This window comes from Lethenteron reissneri, chromosome 21 (assembly GCF_015708825.2).
Source record: "Lethenteron reissneri isolate LAM-NWPU_2019-01 chromosome 21, ASM1570882v1, whole genome shotgun sequence".
In the NCBI taxonomy this organism is placed as follows: Eukaryota; Metazoa; Chordata; class Hyperoartia; order Petromyzontiformes; family Petromyzontidae; genus Lethenteron; species Lethenteron reissneri.
The window spans coordinates 20,642,210-20,665,908 of NC_083799.1; the positions used below are offsets into that span (position 1 = coordinate 20,642,210).

At 45.4% G+C, this 23,699-nt stretch overlaps 1 protein-coding gene across 1 annotated transcript in view; it reads left to right on the forward strand.

The window, feature by feature from the left end:
- The window catches only part of LOC133345377 (collagen alpha-1(I) chain-like), a 61,398-nt gene extending 45,642 nt beyond the window's left edge, over window positions 1-15,756 (forward strand). The window contains exons 37-54 of the mRNA XM_061556075.1: window positions 316-369; window positions 2,308-2,361; window positions 2,669-2,776; window positions 3,164-3,217; window positions 3,807-3,860; window positions 4,270-4,431; window positions 4,964-5,071; window positions 5,915-6,022; window positions 6,915-6,968; window positions 7,661-7,768; window positions 8,265-8,318; window positions 9,505-9,612; window positions 10,287-10,340; window positions 10,477-10,584; window positions 12,081-12,342; window positions 12,994-13,181; window positions 13,585-13,818; window positions 14,501-15,756. Of these exons, the coding sequence (XP_061412059.1) occupies window positions 316-369; window positions 2,308-2,361; window positions 2,669-2,776; window positions 3,164-3,217; window positions 3,807-3,860; window positions 4,270-4,431; window positions 4,964-5,071; window positions 5,915-6,022; window positions 6,915-6,968; window positions 7,661-7,768; window positions 8,265-8,318; window positions 9,505-9,612; window positions 10,287-10,340; window positions 10,477-10,584; window positions 12,081-12,342; window positions 12,994-13,181; window positions 13,585-13,818; window positions 14,501-14,647 (2,019 nt within the window). The 3' untranslated portion in view covers window positions 14,648-15,756. The remainder of the gene's footprint in view (window positions 1-315; window positions 370-2,307; window positions 2,362-2,668; window positions 2,777-3,163; window positions 3,218-3,806; window positions 3,861-4,269; window positions 4,432-4,963; window positions 5,072-5,914; window positions 6,023-6,914; window positions 6,969-7,660; window positions 7,769-8,264; window positions 8,319-9,504; window positions 9,613-10,286; window positions 10,341-10,476; window positions 10,585-12,080; window positions 12,343-12,993; window positions 13,182-13,584; window positions 13,819-14,500) is intronic.
- Window positions 15,757-23,699: the final 7,943 nt, after the last annotated feature.

Below are 23,699 nucleotides of genomic sequence, written 5' to 3' on the forward strand. Positions count from 1 at the left end.
CCTAAAACAGCTGTTGTAGGCTGTTTTGTGGGACGACGTTGTCAGCAAGACACAGTGCTACAAAATCAATATGTTGTAATGTATTATGCCTCAACGTCTATGCTCACCGAGTTCACTCAGCCACACTCACCAGCGTAGTGAAGTGCGGTGCGCAATAAACCCTTCCGAGACACACAGTGTGGGGGGAAGGTCCTCGTGCAGCCGCTGTGGTTTGGCAAAGGAGCTGTCGCCTGTGCAATACGAACCACATGTTTGTTGTGCATTGTGTCCGTGCCGGTGCACGTGATGTTTACGGTGGTGTCGTTGCGACTGCAGGGTGAGGGAGGTCCTCCTGGCCCTGCTGGCCCCGCCGGTGGTCGTGGAGCTCCCGTAAGTATCAGCAGTCGCACGTCCACTTCTGTGTTTGTGCACACATCCTCCTTTGATCCAATAATAGAGAGGTTTTGTTGGGGGGTTAGATGGCGCAAATATAAATGTGTCGTTAAACCCGCCACCACTCGACACAGCCAATTAGCAAGGTTTGTCACGTAAACAAAACATGGCAATTAGTTACTAGTTCAGCACACCGGTGTATTGGAGAGTAAACCCACGACAATTTCAATTCGAATACGGCATTTCGCCGCTAATTACAGCCATCTTCATCAGGTGACATCCAGAATCTTGGAGAATTCCTCCTGTTTCTGTCTTAAATAGAAGGGGTAAATGTGATGTCGTCACTGTGAGCCGATCAGGTGCGAAGACCAGGGGTTAATGTAGTCATATAAGTTACAATAGATACCTATTATTAGTTGGATTGGTCACAATAAATCAGCATACATAATGTATGCACGTGGTACATCCAGAGGTGGGACAAAGTCATTGTTATGCAAGTCCAAGTCGAGTCTGAAGTCATCAAATTCATGACTCGAGTCTGACTCGAGTCCAAGTCACATGACTCGAGTCCACACCTCAGAGGTGGGACAAAGTCATTGTTATGCAAGTCCAAGTCGAGTCTGAAGTCATCAAATTCATGACTCGAGTCCAAGTCACATGACTCGAGTCCACACCTCAGAGGTGAGACAAAGTCATTGTTATGCAAGTCCAAGTCGAGTCTGAAGTCATCAAATTCATGACTCGAGTCTGACTCGAGTCCAAGTCACATGACTCGAGTCCACACCTCAGAGGTGGGACAAAGTCATTGTTATGCAAGTCCAAGTCGAGTCTGAAGTCATCAAATTCATGACTCGAGTCTGACTCGAGTCCAAGTCACATGACTCGAGTCCACACCTCAGAGGTGGGACAAAGTCATTGTTATGCAAGTCCAAGTCGAGTCTGAAGTCATCAAATTCATGACTCGAGTCTGACTCGAGTCCAAGTCACATGACTCGAGTCCACACCTCAGAGGTGAGACAAAGTCATTGTTATGCAAGTCCAAGTCGAGTCTGAAGTCATCAAATTCATGACTCGAGTCTGACTCGAGTCCAAGTCACATGACTCGAGTCCACACCTCAGAGGTGGGACAAAGTCATTGTTATGCAAGTCCAAGTCGAGTCTGAAGTCATCAAATTCATGACTCGAGTCTGACTCGAGTCCAAGTCACATGACTCGAGTCCACACCTCAGAGGTGGGACAAAGTCATTGTTATGCAAGTCCAAGTCGAGTCTGAAGTCATCAAATTCATGACTCGAGTCTGACTCGAGTCCAAGTCACATGACTCGAGTCCACACCTCAGAGGTGGGACAAAGTCATTGTTATGCAAGTCCAAGTCGAGTCTGAAGTCATCAAATTCATGACTCGAGTCTGACTCGAGTCCAAGTCACATGACTCGAGTCCACACCTCTGGGTACATCCTCCTCTGGACGATGGACAGGTGCTCGCTGACCTGTGACCGGCCTCGGTCATTGTTTACCCTGTAACCTATCCAGCATCAGATTTACACATTGAGACATCATTTCATACACCGTGTTGAGTACAACTGGACAGGGGTTTCATTTCTCAAGCTGTCTAATATTATCACTTTAAATCTGTCAACATCTGCTGTTGGTGGAATGGTGACTTAATATAGTGATGGCCCCACCACTTGCTCATGTGCCTTATTAGGCACGTGCCAATTATATGATTCACGATCTACAAAAGTCCATGTGGGCTGTAATGGGACGTTTGTGCTATTGTGTTTGAGTGCAAGTGCTGGAGCACACATGTATCTACGATCTCATCTGTTTCTGTTGATATTTCGCATTTCAACAACACTGATAGCACCACTCTGACATATTACCCAACCGCTGCACTGATGGTTCATTAACGTTTGTGTGCCTCCTTCCATGACAGGGTGAGCGTGGCGAGCCTGGTCCTCCTGGATCAGCTGGATTCCCAGGGGCTCCTGTAAGTGCCACAGATGATCATACCATGAACGCCTCAAGATCATAATTACCATGAAGCACTTATAGACATGGCCAAAGTAAGGTTTCATATCAAGGGATTTTGGCATGTATTCCCACCAATATTTACCTTCTCGAACACGAGTCTTCAGTCCTACCTTCATGGCTATAATGCAATAAAGAGGTGCATTGTTGCATTAATTATCACTCCGCCACACTGAAAGTCATACTCGTCATACGTTCATATCCAAATGCCGCATATTGTCGCACGTGCGGAATGTGTCACGATGATTATACGCGTGTGCACACAGGGCGCCGATGGTATGCCCGGGGCACGAGGTGAGGCTGGAGAGACGGGAGCCCGTGGAGAGCCAGGCCAGGCCGGACCCCCAGGAAACAGTGGTCCTTCTGGCCCTGTCGTGAGTTTATTAATATTTTATTCATTCTTATTTTTACATTCACATTGTGTGTGATAGGTATCGCTTCATGGAAGATCTTGTCAAGGGAAATCCATAGTAATTGTGCTATTATTATTTTTAAATACCGGTATTGAGCAACTTATCTTGAAAAAGTATCCTTTGACTTCAATTGCTTTGCATTATCTAAATGTATCATTGAATGAAACCCTCAAGTAAAAATGCAGAACTTCAATCATTGCATTTGCCAGTTTCTCATACATGCAGGCAATGTCCATTACAAACACGCAAATGTTTGTGGAATAGACAGGTAATGTCCACCATTGATGTACGTATCATTTTCTCAATTGCCTTTCTGCACATGACCATGGTCATCCGATCCTACCCTAGGGTCCACCTGGAGCTACTGGTGCTAAGGGAGACCGTGGCCCAGCTGGTCCTCCGGTGAGTACATCCACTGACTATCATCCACCGACTACTACCACTGCTCCGGTTACTCCCAACAGTCCATGCCTCCACAAAAGAAAGGCCCATATCCATCTCAACCTGATGCAGCCAGGTGTGACAGAGCTGGTCTCTACAAACTAGTGGAGAACTCGAGGACCTGTGAGAGCGTCTAGCACCTTAAACATAATGAGCCTGTGCTGTGGCCAGTTTAGCAGTATAAAATGTGGAAGCTTCTGAGGGTGCCATGATGTTATTACCAAGAAAGGTATTATAACTGTGTTATGTTATTGCCATCACAAGACGTTGTTTTCTTGAGAGCTAATTTTTCGGGTTAGGCCACCATTACATATTTCATGAACATTACTAATTCGGCAACATTGTTTTTCCAGTAAATATTGTCAGGAGAATTATATTCTCACCAAATATGTGCCTGCGGAATAAAATTTCCAATTTTGCATACAAATGTCCCAATGCTCATTGATATTTCACTTCTGTTTCCAAGAATACCATTGCGCTTGTCATAGGTCACACTAACGTTCACATGTACATGGCGCGTGTGTCTCTGTCTGTCTGTGTGTGTGTAAAGGGAGCTACTGGATTCCCAGGTGCTGCAGGAAGAGTGGGACCTCCAGGCTCTGCTGTGAGTTGCACTGCAACAGTGTCACTTTCAGCATCAGCCTCCATTTGTATTGCAGCACAGAGGCTTGGGCAGCTCATTTGATGTTAAATCACCACACAATATCAGTAATTGCTCCGAAAAAAATGGAGGAAAAAATTTCGGTGAAAGCTTGTTTGAATCGGTTACAACCAATATGAATCAGAAAAAATAGCATATGTAATATATGTGTAACTCATCATATAATACAATTAATTGCTTTCAATCGTTTTCATCATCATCATCAGCACCAACGTTGGTCAATCTCAGCTCTCCACCGACCTAACACAATTCGTCCAGGTCGGCAACTCACCGTCCTCCCACTCACTGCACAATCTGCGTGGCTGTCTTGTCGGTGCCACTCTTGACGGTGAACGGTGTTTGCCGCGTCCAGGGTGGCCCCGGTGCTCCCGGCCCAGCCGGTCCCGATGGAAAGGATGGCAGCAGGGGAATGCGCGGAGAGACCGGTCCCCCCGGCAAGAGCGGAGAGGTTGGAGCTGCAGGACCTGCCGGGCCTCCTGGCGAGAAGGGATCATCTGGCAGCGATGGCCCTGCTGTGAGTGAAGCGCACACGCTTCACAAGGAAAACGAGGCGTTGTGCCTGCGAAGGTTATCGCGGATGAGCTGTGCAGCCCAGTATCTGAAGGGCCTCCCGGCACAAGGAGAGTAAATGTCGGACCTCGTGCCGAACGACAAAGCGGCGGTAGCCCAAAGAGCACATCGGAGAGGAAAAAAGAAGACGTGTGATACAACACTATTCAAACAGTTTCTCTTCACGATTTCCCATTTGTAAATTTTTGCTGTGTAGTTTACGGACCCATCACTATCTCTTTGCATCCATATGTTCCCCACTGGTGCATGTGGTTTTTCTCCAGGTGCTCTGGTTTCCTCCCACCTGTATAAACAACTCATTAATCGGCTGAAGACATCTTAAAATAAAAACCCAATGCAGGACCCTCCAGTAAAAGAGTCTGACGACTAAATGCAGCTCTCCTGGGTAAATAAATAAGTACGTATAATAATCATTAGGTATTGCATAAAGCAGGTGTTTTGACGTGGGATAATGTATTTCCTCTGTACATGCACAGGGACCCCAAGGACCTCCTGGATCATCTGGTTTGGCTGGCAGCCGTGGTTTGGTTGGTATGCCCGGCCAGCGTGGAGAGCGTGGATTCTCTGGACTTCCAGGACCTGCGGTGAGTAAAACGTCACCCATTGCCCCGCTCGTCGCTTGTTTTAGCGGCTTGAAGCGGTGTTCATGGCAATGGCACGCTTGTTCCTCGCTGGAAACGTTGAGTTTCTTGGAGTGCGAGGGCGTCGACGTCCTTCATCTTCACTGTCCTCGTGAGATGCTCACACTTCACCCGGGAAAATGCACTCAACTTTGCATTGACAAATGTGCGTACACATGCCCGGGGTGGTTTGAACGTTGTCTATCAGAGCATGCCACTCACTGTGGCTGTCCTGTGTGGATAGGGGTGCACAAAGGTCGTTTTCTACTTCACACTTCGTATTTCACTTAAGACCAAAGTGTGTGACAAAGTTGATCAAGTTGTTAAAGTCGAGTGAAGTTTATCCTTGCTCTCACCATAAGGTGGTGTCCTTCATTGAACAGTTTACCATGGTAGAGGCCAGTTTCTTGATAGAATGATGACTGCCATTTTATATGATTGCTTGACAATATTAATAGACTTCCATTCCATATGAATAATAAAATGTTTCAATCCATCCGCCTTCAGGCGTTCCAGACCAATGTTAATTAGCAGTATTAATTTAAAACAGCAAAAGCTGGGCTACTTTCGACCAATCCAATTATTTAAATGCATTCATCTGTTTACCCATAACCCCCTCGATAACACAATATGTTTTTAAAACATCAATTGTAGACCTGCACGGCGTGGGGAGGCATTCATCTAGCAGGCAAAGCGCCGCACATATTTAGTAATACTTCAACACTATAAGGACTTGGCAAAGAGTGATAGATTGTGCTTTGAATGTGCGTCGCACAGCCATATAATGGAGATGATTGTGTGCTGTAGGGTGAGCCCGGAAGGCAGGGCCCAGCGGGTCCCGCTGGAGAGAGAGGAGCATCTGGGCCTGCAGGTCCACCCGGCATCTCTGGCCCATCTGGAGAGAGCGGCCGCGATGTACGCCAACTGCACTCACTCTCACCCGCCGGGCTCTTGCTGTTGTTTTGTTTCGATTGATGTGTGCTTTGGAGTTGCATCTGTTCCTAATACATTCTAGGAAAACAAAGGAAGCTCAGCCAAGTTGGACTGACTTCTAATTTCAACAACAAACATTGTTTTGAAATATTGGTTTTGGGCAGCATTTTGCGTAGGCAGCACTTTGCGTCGTCAAAAGACATTGTAGTACCCTCATAAGAGCATTGTGTGGCACTAATTTTAAATGGTGGTGTTGAACCGATGAAGCAAAATCCACATTTCTATGGTGGGAACTATAGCCATAAAACCACCAATTTTGAATTGTTACAAAGTGTTACTTATTTCAGTGAACCTTGAGATATGATGAACTGAAGTCAAATATGTTAGGGAAGCCATTTCAGTGGCACATGTGGATACTGACTTGAAGAGCAGTCCAGTGGAGTCAGTCTTAGATGCCAGGAGGTCAAATGAGGATCGGGGAGATGACCCTCCTTTTGATATGCGGAATATATTTAACAGAGATAATATATTGATTTTCATAATTATTATTATTATTGGAGGGCCATATTTTAAAATCTTGACAGTTGAGGACTGCTCCCCACTTCCCTGCAACACTTTGGAAGTTTCAAAATCTGCTTCTGGTCCACTGGCAGTTGTTAATGGTGGAGGACTTGAGAAAGGCTTGAATAGTAATCTAAACTAGAAATTTTTTTTTTTATTTTACCAGGTAAGCCCCACTGAGCTCTATAGCTATTTTTCAGAAGCGACGAATGAAAGCTCAGTGAAGTGGCTTATCACGTGGAAATGTACAGCGGCGAATACTCTAAATGCATGACGAGTCATTTGTAACACTCGCCGTTTGATTTGTTTGCAGGGAAACCCAGGAAGCGATGGTTTGCCTGGCCGCGATGGAGCTCAGGGCAGCAAGGTGAGGAGACGGGACTGTCCCGCTTATACATCGCCCATTGCTTTATGTTGCTCATCAAGTGTTGGCCAATGTCATCAATTGGATCACCAAGTAACAGCTTAACATCTGTTGCACGGAGACGTATCTAGTAACCGTGAATGATATCGTGGTATAACAAGAGATAATAATTTGAATTTCCATTTTAATTAAAACAAAAATTGACGAAACTTGTTAAATATATTTTCACACTTGCAGCTGCATTCATAGCTATCTAACACTATCGGCAACTGAATGACTTTCTAAGAAAACGCACTGACAACACTTGGTCATTGGCACGTTGGTGGCCCTGAATCAACCAATGGCGGATGTTGCATATTCCTATGGCAGCAATCAATAAGAAAACAACTGTTATAGTTCCATACAATGATACATATTTTATTGATCACAGAAGAATCCACTGTAAATTGTGAATCGTGTACTCTGACCACAACACTTTCCAGCTCTTTTCTAAAAATGTTTTCTGCATCGATGGTTTGTCGATGAATTGTCAAGACATTGTTTTAACTGTCTTCTCCAGCTTTCCTATTGCGTCAGCACGCCTATGAGGTTCATTGTGCCCTCTATGTATGCATGTATGTTGAACTTTTTCCTCACCGTACGTAGCCAACGGTTGCTAATAGGAGGTGCGGGTGCCCTGCTTGTCGCACGCTTAGGGAGACCGTGGTCCAGCCGGAAATTCTGGTCTCCCCGGATCCCCCGGCCCAGCTGGTCCTCCCGGAGCCCCTGGCCCTGCTGGAAATAATGGACACAAGGGAGAGGCTGTGAGTTTCCCTTCTCACGTGAACACGATTGTCCCTTGGTTAAAACGTGCATGTCGTAGACAATGTCGACATGTTGTACAGAAGTAAACCACAGACTTATTACCTATAATGCTTCACAGCAGGACGTACTGAGTTCTTGTATAATACTGCAATTGTTAGGACCTCTTTAGTAAGATAAAGGCGCAGCCCTTAAAGCACATTCCCCTGCTGACGGAAGGGCCTTTGCCAAAGGGAGCTCTTGAGAGCCCCTCCAGCAGGTATTTGGTCTACTCTTCCATGTCAGCCATATGCATTGAAATAGGTGGCAGTACCCACACTCTTGCCAGCTACAAATGAGCTGACAATCTACTAACATGACTTAATGAGTTTTCACACAATACTGCAGTTGTTTAAAAATAAAAAATAAACCGTTGATAACAGCATCTAAACAAAGCATATTGGACCTGTGTTAACAATACGTCTGAGGCTGTCTTGTCTTGATTCCATTTCTCATCAGGGTCCTGCTGGTCCTTCTGGTGCTTCCGGTACCACTGGTGCCCGTGGTCCTGCGGTAAGTCTCCTGCCCACAATATGGTTCTTGGACAATATAACTCTCACCCTAAGCGTGTCCTTTTTACCAGCAATCTGAAGCAACAATGCAATAAACATATTACACCGACAAACGTACAGATATTCACACAAATACACAACCATGCATATGAACACGTACACACGCACACATATGTAGCATGCACACATGCACTCATGCGTACGCATTGTCTTAAACATGCAGCTATACACACACGTACGCCAAGGAAGCACACAAATGGCGCAGAATGTGGGCAACTAAACCAATTTCAATTCAATGGGTATCACTTTCGTCATCACCAGCTATTGCTTATCCATTGCTTGATGGAGGCCTCTCCGTGCCATTAACATCTCACAGTTCTGCGATGTCACAATCCATCTCCTGCATATGAACTCAACTAATTGGTCCAACGTCTTGGTGGTCATCCTCTTGGGTGCAATTTCTAAATGTTTTGCCATTCCATTACCAGTCATGTCCATTAATTTTGAGAGCTTGGATAACCATATCTGATTTAATAAATCTAATACCTTTCATAGGCTAGAAAAGCCAGGCATCAGGACATTGTATAGTCATTTGTCTTTTGTAAGATCTGATTTATAGTATGTCGTCAATAGTCCAGCTTGCTGACATGCCTGGTCAGCCTCTAAAACATCCATTATTTTTTGCAGTCAGATACCAGTTACACTTAAATATTTCCAAAGAGAAGACGAAACTAATGAAAGGCAAAACAAAACAGTTAATCAGTTTAACACGTAGGCTTTCGCGACCAATATCATCCATAATAGAGGTTTTTTTGGGTTAGTAAGGGTTGTCACGTAAACAGAACATGCCAATTCGTCACTAGTACAGCACACCGGTGTGTTGGAGAGCCAAGCCACAACATTTACAAACTAGTTGGCTGTGTCGGGTGGTGGCGGGTTTTAACGACACGTTTATATATTTACGCGATCTAACCCAAAAAAAACTCTTTTCATGAAAAACAGTTAATATCATGTATACCAATTCTGAACTACTAATTCAAATCCCTAGAGGCAAAACATATGAAGATTGGGTGTCAAATGTGCATGGAGCATTACATAACACCCATACGTTATCTCACATTTGCTGGTAAATTCTCTGCTCAGTGAGCACCTCGTATTGACTACATGTAATTTTCGTGTACCTACAGGGTCCTGCAGGTCCTCGTGGTGACAAGGGTGATGCTGGTTCCGCTGGAGAATCAGGAATGAAGGGCCACCGTGGCTTCTCGGGTCTGCCTGGTCTCCCTGGACCCCCGGTGAGCACCCAACTCCAGGGCCAACCTGGCTGAGTAGGCGAACGGTTGAACATCACGGAGGGTGCACTGGGAGTAGTAATAGTTTGGGAGAATTCATATTATATTGTAGTTGTATCTACATGGCAATGGAGTGTCTGTCACGTTAATAACTATGCACAGATGTGTCACCATATTTATTTGCCGAAAAAAACATGGTCGTTTACAAAATGCATAATGGTTTTGTATTCAACGTCAAGTTAAGTAAACGCTTATCCCCCGTTCAAACAAGCACATGCCAGTTCTTATCATAATTTGCAGTCCTCAACTCGTGGTGAAAATGTTAACTTTTCTATGGTGGGAATCACTGTTGAATCCGCACAAAGTGGTAATCCACAGACAAATGTTCGGGTTCATCAACCATAATATGAGCTCGCATCCTTACCATTGTGAGTTAAGCCCTCTGCTACACTGACCCTCATCTATATTGTAGCTCTATAGGTGCAGAACATATTACGATCATACTGTACAAATATGGTGGCCATGCCACTTAAAAATTGTTGGTGGTGTCACGAATGCCTTAAATCAGATACTGCACTTTACCACGAATGCAATCAATTTACTTTAGAAATGTATGCGTGGTGTTGTGTTAACGGTCTCAATTAAGACGACAATCTCCATGTGTTTTCTTCTCAAAGGGTGCTCCAGGTGACAGGGGCATCGCTGGAGTGTTCGGCTCCGCTGGTTCCAGGGTACGTGACACCCACACCCTCCATTTTTCACTTGTGTGTCACTCACCGAGAACAAGAGCTGTGTTACTCGACACGCTTTAATGCGTCATTCCATTGTCTCGTTGCTGCGTGTGGTCATGCCTCTGCGTGTGTACAGGGTCTCCCTGGCCCAACTGGCCCCAGCGGTAAGGATGGCGTCAGTGGCGTTCCTGGCCCTGCTGGACCTGCTGGACCTCGAGGCCGCAATGGAGAGACCGGTCCTCCCGTAAGTCTTACCCATAGGCCTCGCTGACAATGGCGGCTCCTGCAAAATCTCTCAGGGGAGGCAAATGTCTGGATGATTGATAAGGATAAGGTCCACCCATGCAATGGATAAATTAACAGCTTAAGCATGTACAGGCAACTTCACTTCTTTAATATTAATGAAAAATAAAGTGACTCTTACAATACATCTAGTTTGTTTCTATACTCACTATTAAAACAAACCACTCAAGTTTATTTTATGAAAGATTCCACTAGGTGGCGATAAATTATATTGTTGGATGAAACGTGCTTACGTATGATGACGTTAGCACGTATGATGACGTAAGCACGTTAGTGCAAGCCCTCCCGGAAGCCATAGAGAATGCATTGGAGCGCCCGCCGTTCGAAAAAAAACATCTTTCAATGTAAGTCTATGGGGCCACTCGGGGCGATTCTCAGCCGGAGTGAAATCGCCCAAAAAGAGGCGGCACTCCACAGAACGTAGCATGACGCTGATTGGACTATATCCAGAGGCTGACAGTGACGGCTAGCGTGACTCTGTGGTTCAATGACATTGGTGGTGCGTCGCCCAATCGCCCTAATGAAGAAACCGCCCCTGCTCGCTGATACATTTTTTTCTATCCCCTCTTTATTGCTTTGATCTGTTACTCATCTTCCCCTTGCTTGGTGCATATGAACTGGACAGTAACGGTATAAGTTGCGAGGCAAAACTACAAGAAGAGAGATGCTAAACAATGACCTTTATTTATAACTGAGCAAGTTCCCACGGAAGAATTTTTTGGTAAGAGGATCTCAAACACAAGTTTCATAGTTTTGCTCTCAGGCATAAGAGTGTTTACAATGAGCCTATTCATTAGCTGTGTGGGCATAGTAAACCATATCCACCTACCCTTTTGGAGTACAATCTATATTTCCCTATAGGATTAAAACGATTATTCACATCTAATTATATTAAAAGCAACACCAGATCAACTACATTTGCCCAAATCACCCTTAATGTGCTTGATCTTGTTAATACAGTACTTGGCAGCTCAGAAGACCTGAGCCTAATTGATAACGAGATGGTTGACCACCAAGGAATACCAGGTGTTGGTAGACTGCTTCGATGGCAACATAGCAATGGATTCTTGAAAATATCTTTATAAAACTCGAAGTGTTATCACCTAATATATGTGGGTGCTCATTGAGTACTCCAGTGTCTTCCAAAAATGTCAAACATTCCTGGAATTGATCAAACACTCCAATCCAGGACTCTTCTAAAAAATTCGTCTTGAGGCACATCAAGTCTTGTATGAGTCAATGAAGTACATTGTTATCGTTGGTGGGATTATTTTAATTGCACCAACCAGCAGCGTACCGAAACACGGTGGGGCCAGCAGCCGCTGACCAGCCTCACTGGTGGAGGTGATGCTCTTTCCCGACTGAGTCAGACGGGGTGCCTGGTGGTGCCTGACGGATTTTGCGCTCTAACCTGCTTCGCGTGGCTCACCATCGCAGGGCCCTCCTGGAGCTCCTGGACCACCCGGCCCTCCCGGCAGCTCCGGCGCCGGCTACGACATGGGCGCATACGCTGGGTTGATGGCACGCCGCAAGATGGGTGACCAGTCCACTGACATGCTGCCATACGGCCTGGTGCTGGACGCCTCCATCAAGGCACTGAACGCCCAAGTGGAGAGCATCACCTCCCCGGATGGGAGCCGCAAGCACCCAGCCCGATCCTGCCGGGATCTCATGCTCTGCCATCCTGAGTACAAGAGCGGTAAACTTTCTTCTCGTTCTTGTTTTTCATTAAGGTTTTAATTTTTACGTGGGATATTTCGACTGTTATCTACATAGATAGGAAGATGAAGCACAACCACACACACAGATGTTTTGTTTGTCCACCAGTTGCCTGACGTGGGCTGGAAGTTATTTACACATTATTTAATATCCAGTTATGTATAACTAATGCTATTTAAAGCATCCCATGAGATAGAAAGTTCTCCTAAAAGTAATTTAGCCTGAAGAGCTTCCTGCCATGCCAGGAAATGGCCCCAGAAGATGACACCACAGTGCTAGATCGATTGAAGTTCATAGAATGTTCTCACGGAACATCAGATGGTTAGCCAATATATTCAGTCATCCATTGTATTCATACTCACCTTCAGAGCTGGATTCGGCAACACTACATACGTATGTATACATACATACATGCATACGTGTATGTAGTGTTGCTGTATGTATACATACGTATGAAATGTTGTATGTAATGTTGCCGTATGTATACGTATGTATGTTGAGCTCCTTTACATACCACACGTAGCCAACCGTGCTAATCGGTCCGGTGCTCTGACACAAGCACTGCGAGTGTCCCCCAGGGGCAGAGTGAGGCCAGAGAGCCCTAAACAGAGGTGCTGTCCTCCACACACAGGTGAGTACTGGATTGACCCCAACGAGGGCTGCCGTGCCGACGCCATCAAGGTGTGGTGCAACATGGAGACGGGCGAGAGCTGCGTGAACCCGGGCATGCCCAGCCTGCCACGCAAGAACTGGTGGCGCAGCCAGGCAGCCGACAAGAAGCACGTGTGGCTCGGAGAGACCATGAGCCCCGGATCCCAGGTGAGAGCGGGCGGCAACAATAAGGGAGCTTGGCTTGTTCACTGCGCCTTCCTCACACCATTATCATTGTTGTTTTTAGCAAATTAGCCACATCGGATTACCCGCGTTATGAAATTATGAAATTACCCGGCGTCAAATTTGTAGCCGCGTTATTGGTGCCTAAAGCAGTCCCGTGCCGCGACCAAATGTAAAACATTCAGAGGCGGGTTGGTAGGTCACACCAAGTTTGTCATGTGTGTGAGAACGCCTAGCTGCTGGGCTCTGTGTTCGTCAGTAGATGGCAGCATATCAAATAGCCATCTATTTGCTGCACTGCCACATGCTGACTAATATACACCAAAAGTTATATCTCTCATCATTAATATCGCCACACCGTCACTGTGCCACCGCTGTGCCCCTGCAGTTCACGTACGGTGATGGCAGCCAGAACATGGAGGTGCAGCTGACCTTCCTGCGCCTGCTGTCCACCGACGCATCCCAGAAGATCACCTACCACTGCAAGAACAGCGTGGCCTACCTGGACAGCCGTGCCGGCAACCTCAAGAAGGCCCTGATGCTGCAGGGCTCCAGCGACGTGGAGATCCGTGCCGAGGGCAACTCTCGGTTCACTTACTCTGTGCTGGAGGATGGGTGCACTGTGAGTCACGCGCACACACTCGCCGCCCCCACTCGGCGGTCCGCGCGTGACAATACGTGTGGGAGCCAACCTCCTGCAGAGGCAGCGAGGTGCTCACGGTGGCGAGATGTTAACCACCTTGACTGGTATACAGGAGATCGTGGGTTTCATCGCGACCCTGACGCCTGTTTATTTGCAGTTTGCATGTTCTCCCCGTGGTCCCGTGGATTTTCTCCGGGTCCTCCGTTTTTTCCCGCCACATTTAGAAACATGCGTTTGGAGTATTTGGCTGATATACATTTCCATATGATAATCTACTTCACTGGGCTATCATTTATGGCCAGGTCGCTTCTGAAAAAGAGCTATACAGCTCAGTGGGCCTTACCTCGTAAAAAAAAAAAGTGTAATTTAGAATAAGACTGCTATCCTATACACATAGCCTTTTTGAGGCTGGTTCTATATCATGTGTTGTAAACATTTATTTATACGTATCACATGAAACAATATGCTGTCGAATAGTATATCACTGCAGTTGTGTCCATATTTATATTTGTATTTGAGACTTGGGAGGAAATGGTAGATGTGTGCGCACTTGTTCACGTCTTTGTGCACGTGCATTGCTTGCACATATGCCTCTTGTGTAGTGGTCTCGTGTGTTGCGGTGCATTCACGTTGTCGCTGGCTGCGTTGTGTGAACCCGCAGACGCACACCGGCGTGTGGGGCAAGACGGTGATCGAGTACAGGACGCAGAAGACCAGCCGCCTGCCGTTCATGGACATAGCCCCAATGGACGTCGGTGGTTCCGACCAGGAGTTTGGCGTAGATGTCGGTCCCGTCTGCTTCCTGTAAAATGGACACAAAACATTTCAATAGAAAAAATGTAAAATCCCAAAATCAACTCCCAATTCCCCCTCTGCAGACACGACACCTTCAGAACTGCTGCACTGAACTGCCGACCTTCATTCTGGTCCCCAGCGGCCCATCCACACGCTTGGAATTTTGGACTCTGTAAAGCAACGTAGGTGGTCAATCAAGTTTCCCCCTCCTGCTCTGTTCACCAGCAAAGCTTGAGCGAAGGCAGGTTTCAAACTCAGGCGGCGTCCTCTGAGCCTTGGCCACGTGCACTGGGGGGGGGGGGGGGTGGGCACATCGCATGAACCCTCCCTTGCTCTCGATCCACGGTTTTCCATACCCAGTGGCGAGAGGAGTGGGGTCTTGACGCTGTTCTCACGACAGCCGTGACAAAACGTCCCGTGCGACATGTCCGGTGCACGCCGCCACATCTCACCACTCCTGGGAAGTACCGTGCCTGACCTGCTGCATGGAAGTGCTTACCATCACCAGCTTCCGTTTGCGGACTTAGCTACCTCAGTCAGAAGCAACGCATTAAGTTGGAAAAGGAGTATTCAGATCTGGATGTCAGGAGTTCATCAGTGCTTCTTATTACATCGTGTGGCTTCAGTTTCTACAATTACTCAATTTGCTTGAGATCCAGTGAGTCCAAGTGGTGCTATACATCTTGATCGTGTTTAGGTGCTCAATGTTGGCGTTTTTATTTCATTGTCGCTATTTTGTAAAATTCGCCTTGCTTTCCAAAATGAAGCCTGTGGATGGGTGCATTGGCACCATTCTTCAAAAGTTTATTCTCACACACAAAAGGGGACAACCGTGGATCTAATGGGGACAAACACTAAAGTATAATTTGAAACTTTTTGCGTATAAAACGACCACAAAAAAACTGTTAAGTGTTTTCCACAGAAATTTCAACATCAGGGATTCTTGATTATTTTATATAGTTGGGCCAAGGAAATAGCGTTTGACGCATCCCTCCCCCTCCATAGGCTCTCTAGCACACTTTTCCACCAGCGTTTTATTTGTAAGAACCTAAAGCAAAAAATGTTGAACCTTTGTTTAATGTTAACCATAACTGGGATATGTCAATAAAAATCTTAAATAAAGAGCAGTGTTTTGTGGTTTGGAATGTTGCTACGTTGTGTTTCTTCTTCCTTGCACAGTCAATGTATGAAAGGCAGTCAGGTGTTTTCGCATATGTAATAGTGTTCCAGGAGACTTTGACACCGGGGTTGGAGGCACACGTATTTATTCCGTGTCGGTACAGTACAGCACTGGCATACAACACTGGAGGGGGTATCGCCCCCCTCACCCGTCTAACTGGGGATACACTTCTAGCTACGCCTAGCCTACCCCTGGGTCCTCCACTAACGGGCTAGGGAAGGCTAGCTAGCCCGACACTGGTAAGTCGGGCTCACGGTACCTGGAGTCCCAGACCAGCTCTTACAAGAGCACCGGCTCTGGCTCTCGGGACCACGCAGCTGGCTCGATCCTGTCCGGCCCTGACAAGGGCGGCGATCCAGGGGAGTCCAGGGCTCTATCTATGACGATCTTCGATCTTCACTGGTTAGCTTCAACATCTCTCCCTGAGCCCTCCGGCTCATCCCCTTTTATACCAAAACCCCCGCTGAGGGGTGGGGCCCCGGGGGATCCCAGCTCCGAGTCAGCCTCCCAGGCTGCCCGATGCGGACGTCGCTGGGAGCACCTGCCCGTGCACCGACATAGCCACGCCCACTGTGTTTCTTTCCCATCTGATCCCATTGTATACAGCCCCTCCGTAACACCCCTACACATACAAGACACATTTTGAAGAAAGTTTCAAGGATGGTCACAGATGAATTTTGAGCAGGCTCCTCCGTATAAAAGTGCTGGAAAATGCCAGCCGCAGACCATTGTTGTTTCAGCCACTGACATGTTAGAGCTGCAGTCTGCTCCACACAGCACCATTGCCCCTTTTTTTTATCAGGGGGTGATTCTTCTCCATACAGTATATATGAAAGGCAAAGTTGTGATTATGTGTGTCTGTTCAAAATGTTTAGCGTACTACTCGACATGCAACAAACTTGAAATTTGCCATGTGGGAACTTTCCAGACTGTACACCATGCAAATATTATAAAAATACACTTTTTTTGTGGGGGGGGGGGGGGGGGGAGGGCGGGGAGCTCAATAATGCATATATTTTTTGCACGGCAAGTGAGTTGTGACGTCAAATCTGTCACGTGACCCGCGCATGTGGAAGCGTAACGCATTGTAGTGTAGCGGTTAGCGCCCCGCGCTACGAACCCGGCGACCCGAGTTCGATTCCAGCTCACGGCCACCACCGGTGACGATTATTTTAACCGGTCCTGGGCCTCCTCTAGGTCGACTCAGCCTCAAACTAGTAATTGGTGTGGTGTGTGAGGGAGACAAACGCGGCCGGGCGTCGTGAATCTAAGCCAGGTAGTAAAACTAGTGGGTTAATAAGGTAAAGGTGCAGCCCCCAAGTTAGATGCTCACACCACTGAGATGCTATGGCGGCGAAATGTTAACTACCTCGCCTGGTATGCATGTCGTGAGTTCCATCCCGAGCCCGACACCTTTATATTTGGAGTTTGCATGTTCTCCCAGTAGTCGCGTGGATTTCTGTCAAGGTCCTCTGGTTTTTTCAATCCACATTTAGAAACACGTTCCTTCGGAGTGGGCAGGTAGGAACTTGGTTGGACAGCGCATTCGTGCACGACAGAAGCTTGCGGTCACGTGACGCACTTCAACCAATCCGGGAGCGTACATGTTTGGGAGGGGCTATGCACGACAGTCAAATAATCCCTGGTGGGCAGTGTGGAACTGTTGTTCCTACCTGTATAAACATGCATTTAGAGTATTTTGCTGCTATACATTTTCACGATGACAAGCCACTTCGTTGAGCTATCATTTGTGGTCAGGTTGCTTCTGAAAAATAGCTTTACCTGGTAATATAAAAAAAATAGTTCAAGAGTTCACTACTATCAACAGGGCCTCCACTAGAGGGAGCTCTAAACAGTGACTCGGGCAGTGGTTTTTAACCTGTACTACAGCTTTGCACCCCTTTGGTTATTAATCGTTTTAAAAATGTATAATGTTAATAAGTACATATGTTTGATGAAACAATGTAGTTATACTTACGTGCTCGTGCTTAATTTATGTTTCCATGATTTACCTTCTCAAAAGATCTGGCATGTCTCGCAACCCCAGAAAGGGCATCTCGCACCCCGAGGGAGTGTTTGCACCCCAGGTTAAGAACCACTGCTCTGGAACGGACTCTTCCTTGCTGGCCAAACATCTTAGTAGATGTGCGAGTACCCCCACACTTTGAGCACACACACCCTTAATGCCCATTTTAGTAGACCATTCCTTTGAATCTCTATTCGGACTTAGTGCCAAGTTAAAGAAAACATCTATGGAAAATCTGACGGTTTGCAGCTTTTTCCCGTGGTGAAGAATGCTTTAATGCATACGTCTGTATGCTTCACATCCGGCTCTTTTGGAGTTACGCCAAAGAGGATAACTATTTGGCCAAACTTCAGAGAAGCACTTTCTGCAGTGTCGAAAGCAAGGCAGCCTTGCGTGTTCAACTTCCAGCTGAGGCATACAAATCAAAACCTCCTCCGCATCCTCCAGCACAGCATATTTTAAGTCATGCGTGCGCACGTCACGTTGGTCATGATAAACCATTGGAAAACTTCCTTTGGGGTTGCCCTGCCAATATATTGTTTTCGTATGTCCCTCTCTTCATTTGAATTACTCATTGATGTAAACATAACGATCGAAGGCCAAACTACACATTTCTGGGAAACTGAACCTCGTTCTTCTGATTATGCTATATCCACATGAAAAGATCCCACTATATTTTGGACACCTCCGTAGTAAAAAAGACATGCATGAAATGTGTTTATAATACGTTATTTGACCGATTTGCTGTTAAGAGAGTATACCGTTTGAGACGTTAAAGCACAAGCAGTTGCGCAGCATACTCATGCCCTGGATGTATGGTAGGCCCCCTCTATGTAACCAGGAAAGGGCCTCCTTGGGATGTTGTTACCTTTGTGCAGTGAAAAACTGGAAGACGCTAAATATGAACCGATTCATTGTGACAATATAGTGTGTAATGTACGTCTTTTTTTAGAATATAAATTCTTGAGGACACAATAGTCTATTGTTGCATATGAGGTCACAACGGGCCCTTATAGGATCCAATTATACTGGTAGGAACCTCCTGGTTACACCAGCCCACAGGGGATTATTGTGTCCGTCCGTCCGTCGTGCATCCAAAAATGGGAGGGGTGGGGCTGGGTGGAGAGGGGAGGGTGGGGAGGGGAGGGGCTGGGTGGGGAGGGTGGGGAAGGGCTGGGTGGGGAGGGGAGGGTGGGGAGGGGCTGGGTGGGGAGGCCATTTTTGCGGAATACACCACGCCGTCTTTGACCCTGTTCATTGACCGAGCAACCCAACGTTCCTACCAGCTCCCTCCGCAGGAATGTGTTCAAAACACAGAGAGCCTTAGTAATGCACTTCACATCTTACTAAATGGATGTGGAAAGTGAATTTCTGTAAACTGGGACAGCAGTGAGAACAAATGCATAAGATGTGCAAAGTTTAAAATTATTTCTCAATAATTATGATGCAAAGCCAAAAGCCCAAACTTAAAACTGTTATTAAAGTATGGACGAAAAAATATGCTTGAGTTTTTAAGGGTTGGCTGAAGGTATAATTGTTAACACACTGGACTTCCAGAGGTTGGCAGCTCGATCTCCCGGCAAAGCAGATGAAACAATGGACAAGTTTTTTTTCATTGCCTCCGCTTTTGTCCACCCAGCAGTATAAATAGGCGCACCACAGTTAGTCGATCGGCAGATGAAGCATGCTGAGTTAAAGTATGAGTACTCCCCCCTCTTTTAAGATGTTGTGCCACCGTGCAAGAGTAGGTTAACATAACCTTTAGAAGCCATCTCTAGTTCTCCTTATAATATGGAGGCCCTTCCAACAGTAGTGGAATCAGCAAGCAACAGGGCTCTACATTTACCTTTTCACCTTGTACAAAAGCACTGATCTGTAATCCCTCATTAACATTCCTTTTTCAATGACCGTAACAAATGCTATTCCGCTGGATTAAATCATGCGTCTGTTGCCGTGCTAATGAAAAGTAGCATAGACATGCACACATGGAATGCGAGGAGCTTAGGGGGCCGGCCATATTAGGCGATAAGGTTCAAGGATGTGAAGCTCATTCTATTCACCTTCAACCATGCCCATATATCCAGCTGATGGAAAGAGGTCTGTGTGGGAGGGGAGATAAATCAATAATAACCACTGGATTAAAAAGCTGGATAAGGCTTTGTCCAATATGACACATTGTCTTGCAAAATAAGGTGTTGCTTCACGGAATAAGTTACGAATGCCTCTGAGTCATTTTTACATGCGTTGGACAACAGTGAAATTGCCAGCTCACCACACACAACTTTCTACGTGACAAAGTTGAACATGACAGGTGCATGAAGACTCACGCTTTATTGCGTGCGCATGATGTGTGCCGTGCCTGGCTGCCCCCTCATTCAGTCTGGGAAACTCCTCCTGCAACATCGCAATCTGGGGGAGACAGAGGCGATGTATCCGCAATGTGATCATCATGCGATAATCACGTAGAGCGCTTTGCCACTGCCAGATGAAGGCCTTGCCATGTCTTGGGGGATGTTTGACCATAATTCATCATGCTACTCACTGCGAGTTGGTGAAGGGAGAGGGGGGGGGTAACAGAACCAGTTCAGATATCATGTTGCCACTGATATTAGCCGTGGCCATGAATCGAACTCAGGCTGGCAGGTTTGTAACGCAACATTCTAACCGTTACAATGACTTGTCCTTCTGCTTTATCGCAGTATGGCTGTATAAGCAATGGGGGGAAATGAAATATAATTTGTAACATTTTGACTCTGCATGGGATTTAATTTTTATTATTCTAGGATTCTCATTTGGAGCATGCACTTGCTTGCTAACGTCATTGCTGGCAGAGGGTTTCCACTGAAGACAACTCTAGAGGGCCCCTATAAGAGGGTATTTGGCCTGCTCTTCCACACTACCACGTGACTTGAAAGAGGTGGGAGTATCCAGATTTTACCTCACCACACACGACCGTGGTGGGCCCCGATGTAGATTACTCAATGGACAAAAAGCGCCCATTTTTCGATTTAAAGCTTTCGTGACTGCAGGGATTCATCTTCTTGGTTCTTTCGGTAAAGTCACGTAGAAGGGAAGTAATAAAATAATAAAAATAAAACATAATAAAATAATTCTCACGACGTTTCGGCCACAACGCAAGCAGCCGTCCTCAGGTGAAGAATGAGACACTACCAAGCTAGGAGCTTAAATATAAGCTCCACCTCCAACGCAGCTTATATATAAGCTCCTAGCTTGGTAGTGTCTCATTCTTCACCTGAAGACGGCTGGTTGCGTTGTAGCCGAAACGTCGTGAGAATTATTTTATTTTATTATGTTTTATTTTTATTATTTTATTACTTCCCTTCTACGTGACTTTACCGAAATAACCAAAAAAAAAAAGCGCCCATTGTTTCGGGGGGCAAGAACCCGACAGCTTCAGAATACCTCCAGATTGCAAATCAAGTGAGAAAACCATTACACTACATGAATAGTATTTGTAAGCTTTACTTATCGACAGTCCTCCAGTTATTTATCATGGGCCACACTGATGATGACACTCACAGGCACACATAGAAGTGTATGCACACGTGCACTCGTACACGAGTACAAACACAACAGTCTATTCATTCGCGGAGCTTATAAGGACAATGCTTAGTTAGAAAAGGTTACTCTTTGCTTCTTTCGGTAAAGTCACGTAGAAAGACAATACATTAAATAATCAAATACGTTTCGATTGCAACACAAGCAATCATCATCAGGTATAAAACAAACCTAGTGAACTTAGAAATACAATGCAATACAAAACAGAGAGTCGGCTAACACAGCAGTCAGCACCTTATCTGGTTGATTACGTTCTTCCAAAGAATGCTGAATTGGAGAGAGGGACAAAACACCGACACGGAGACACACAGACAGACACACAAGCAGAGAGAGAACCAAATAGTAATTCCTGCAGTCACGAAAGCTTCAAATCAAGTTAGAAAAGATGAATTCAGGCAACTTGGTGGGCTTTCTATAATTCTAAAGGGTTGGCCATTCCAATAAATGTTACCAAAGAGTATAATTACACACTCTTTGCTGTATTTTTGGAACCATTACATGATACCATAATTTCCTCGGCTGGTATGTAGGAAGTCGTGGGTTCAATTCCGACCCTGACGCCTGCTGTTTATTTGAAGTTTGCATGTTTCTCTCCCTGTGGTTGCGTGGATTTTTCCCCGCGTCCTCCGGTTTTTCCATACACATTTAGAAACGTACGTTTAGAGTATTTGGCTGCAATGAATATCCACATGATAAGCCACTTTTGTTGAGCTATTATTTGTGGCCAGGTCGCTTCTCAAAAAGAGCTATATAGCTCAGTGGACCTTTCCTGGTAAAATAATAAAAAACATATATATAGTTTAGTTTAACACGTAGTCTTTCACGACCAAAATCATCCATAATACAGTTTTTTTGGTTTAGATCACATAAATATATAAATGTGTCGTTAAACCAGCCACAACTCGACACAGCCAATTGTGATCACATCTACGCCTCTATTTAAGGAACGAAACAGGTGGACTTCTCCACAAATCTGGCTGTCGCCTGATGAAGCTAGTTGTAATTACTGGCGAAACGTCGTACCCAGATTGTAAATGTTGTGGCTTGGCTCTCCAACACACCGGTGTGCTGTACTAGTGACGAATTGGCATGTTCTGTTTACGTGACAACCCTTACTAGTTGGCTGTGTCGGGTGGTGGCAGAATTAACGACACATTTATATATTTACGCGATATAACTCAAAATCTGTATCATGGAAGTTTGTAGTTTAGTTTAGTCATAAACAATTCCAGAGCGAAAGTTCAATCCATCCTCCTGCAGTTTTGTTTCAAACGCTGTAGGCTTTGCTGGGATATTTTTGCATCAGCAGAAATTTAGAATATTATCTGCTTAAACAAATATGTGGTGATGCTTATTTCCATCGGTAGAATGTCTATTTGCCTATGTCGGGGGCAATTATAGTAACAGAACAATCACATGTATTGTGGCATTCCTAACTCAAGTGATCATCATATCGTCATGCTTTCAATGTGATAGAGGTTACATTTCAACACAATTTAATTTACTGATTTAATGACCATGGCTCGATCAAATGTTGGTTGAAGAAAAGGTTTTTTTTTAGTGAAGTACAGGACAGAAAATGATAACGGGAGTTGATGATGTCATAATAAAGGGGCATTCTGGCTGGCCAATCGTTTTTTTAATCTGATGAAACGCAAATAATTGTATAAAAAATACCACTGGTTTAAAGTGCCATTGTACAATTCAAAGTATAACTTTACCATGAAAACTGTTTATATAACTCGAAAAAAAGCGCATGTGCTATCTGAGATTATGGCTGTGTGTTAATAACCTTTTGACAAGAAAATGAATGGGGGATTAGCTGGGACATAGATTTGCATTGGTAGCGTGATGTACTGTATGTGTATTGAACAGTATATGTCCTCTATTGAGCACTGTGCTGGTTGAGACTGTCATCATTCATTTGGTGATGTTGATGAGTATTTTGAGATGATATACCACTTTTGTTCAGTGTCAGGAATATGGACCCTTTTTTAAAATAATTACATAGAACTATATTAAATGTGGAAAACTATTTACGACTTTTCTTTATACGTGACTTTACCGAAAGAACCAAAGAATAATTCCTGCAGTCACGAAAGCTCCAAAGTTAAGATTATTTACGACTTTCATGAGCTGAATCTGAAATGTATACATGATTTTTCAGGAAACGCCCACACGGGAAAATATCACGATTACACTAAAATTTTTACAAGGGGGCCAATTTCAACAAAGCAGGCATAGTATTCTTAAGGAGAACACGTTTTTTTTTACTGGCTC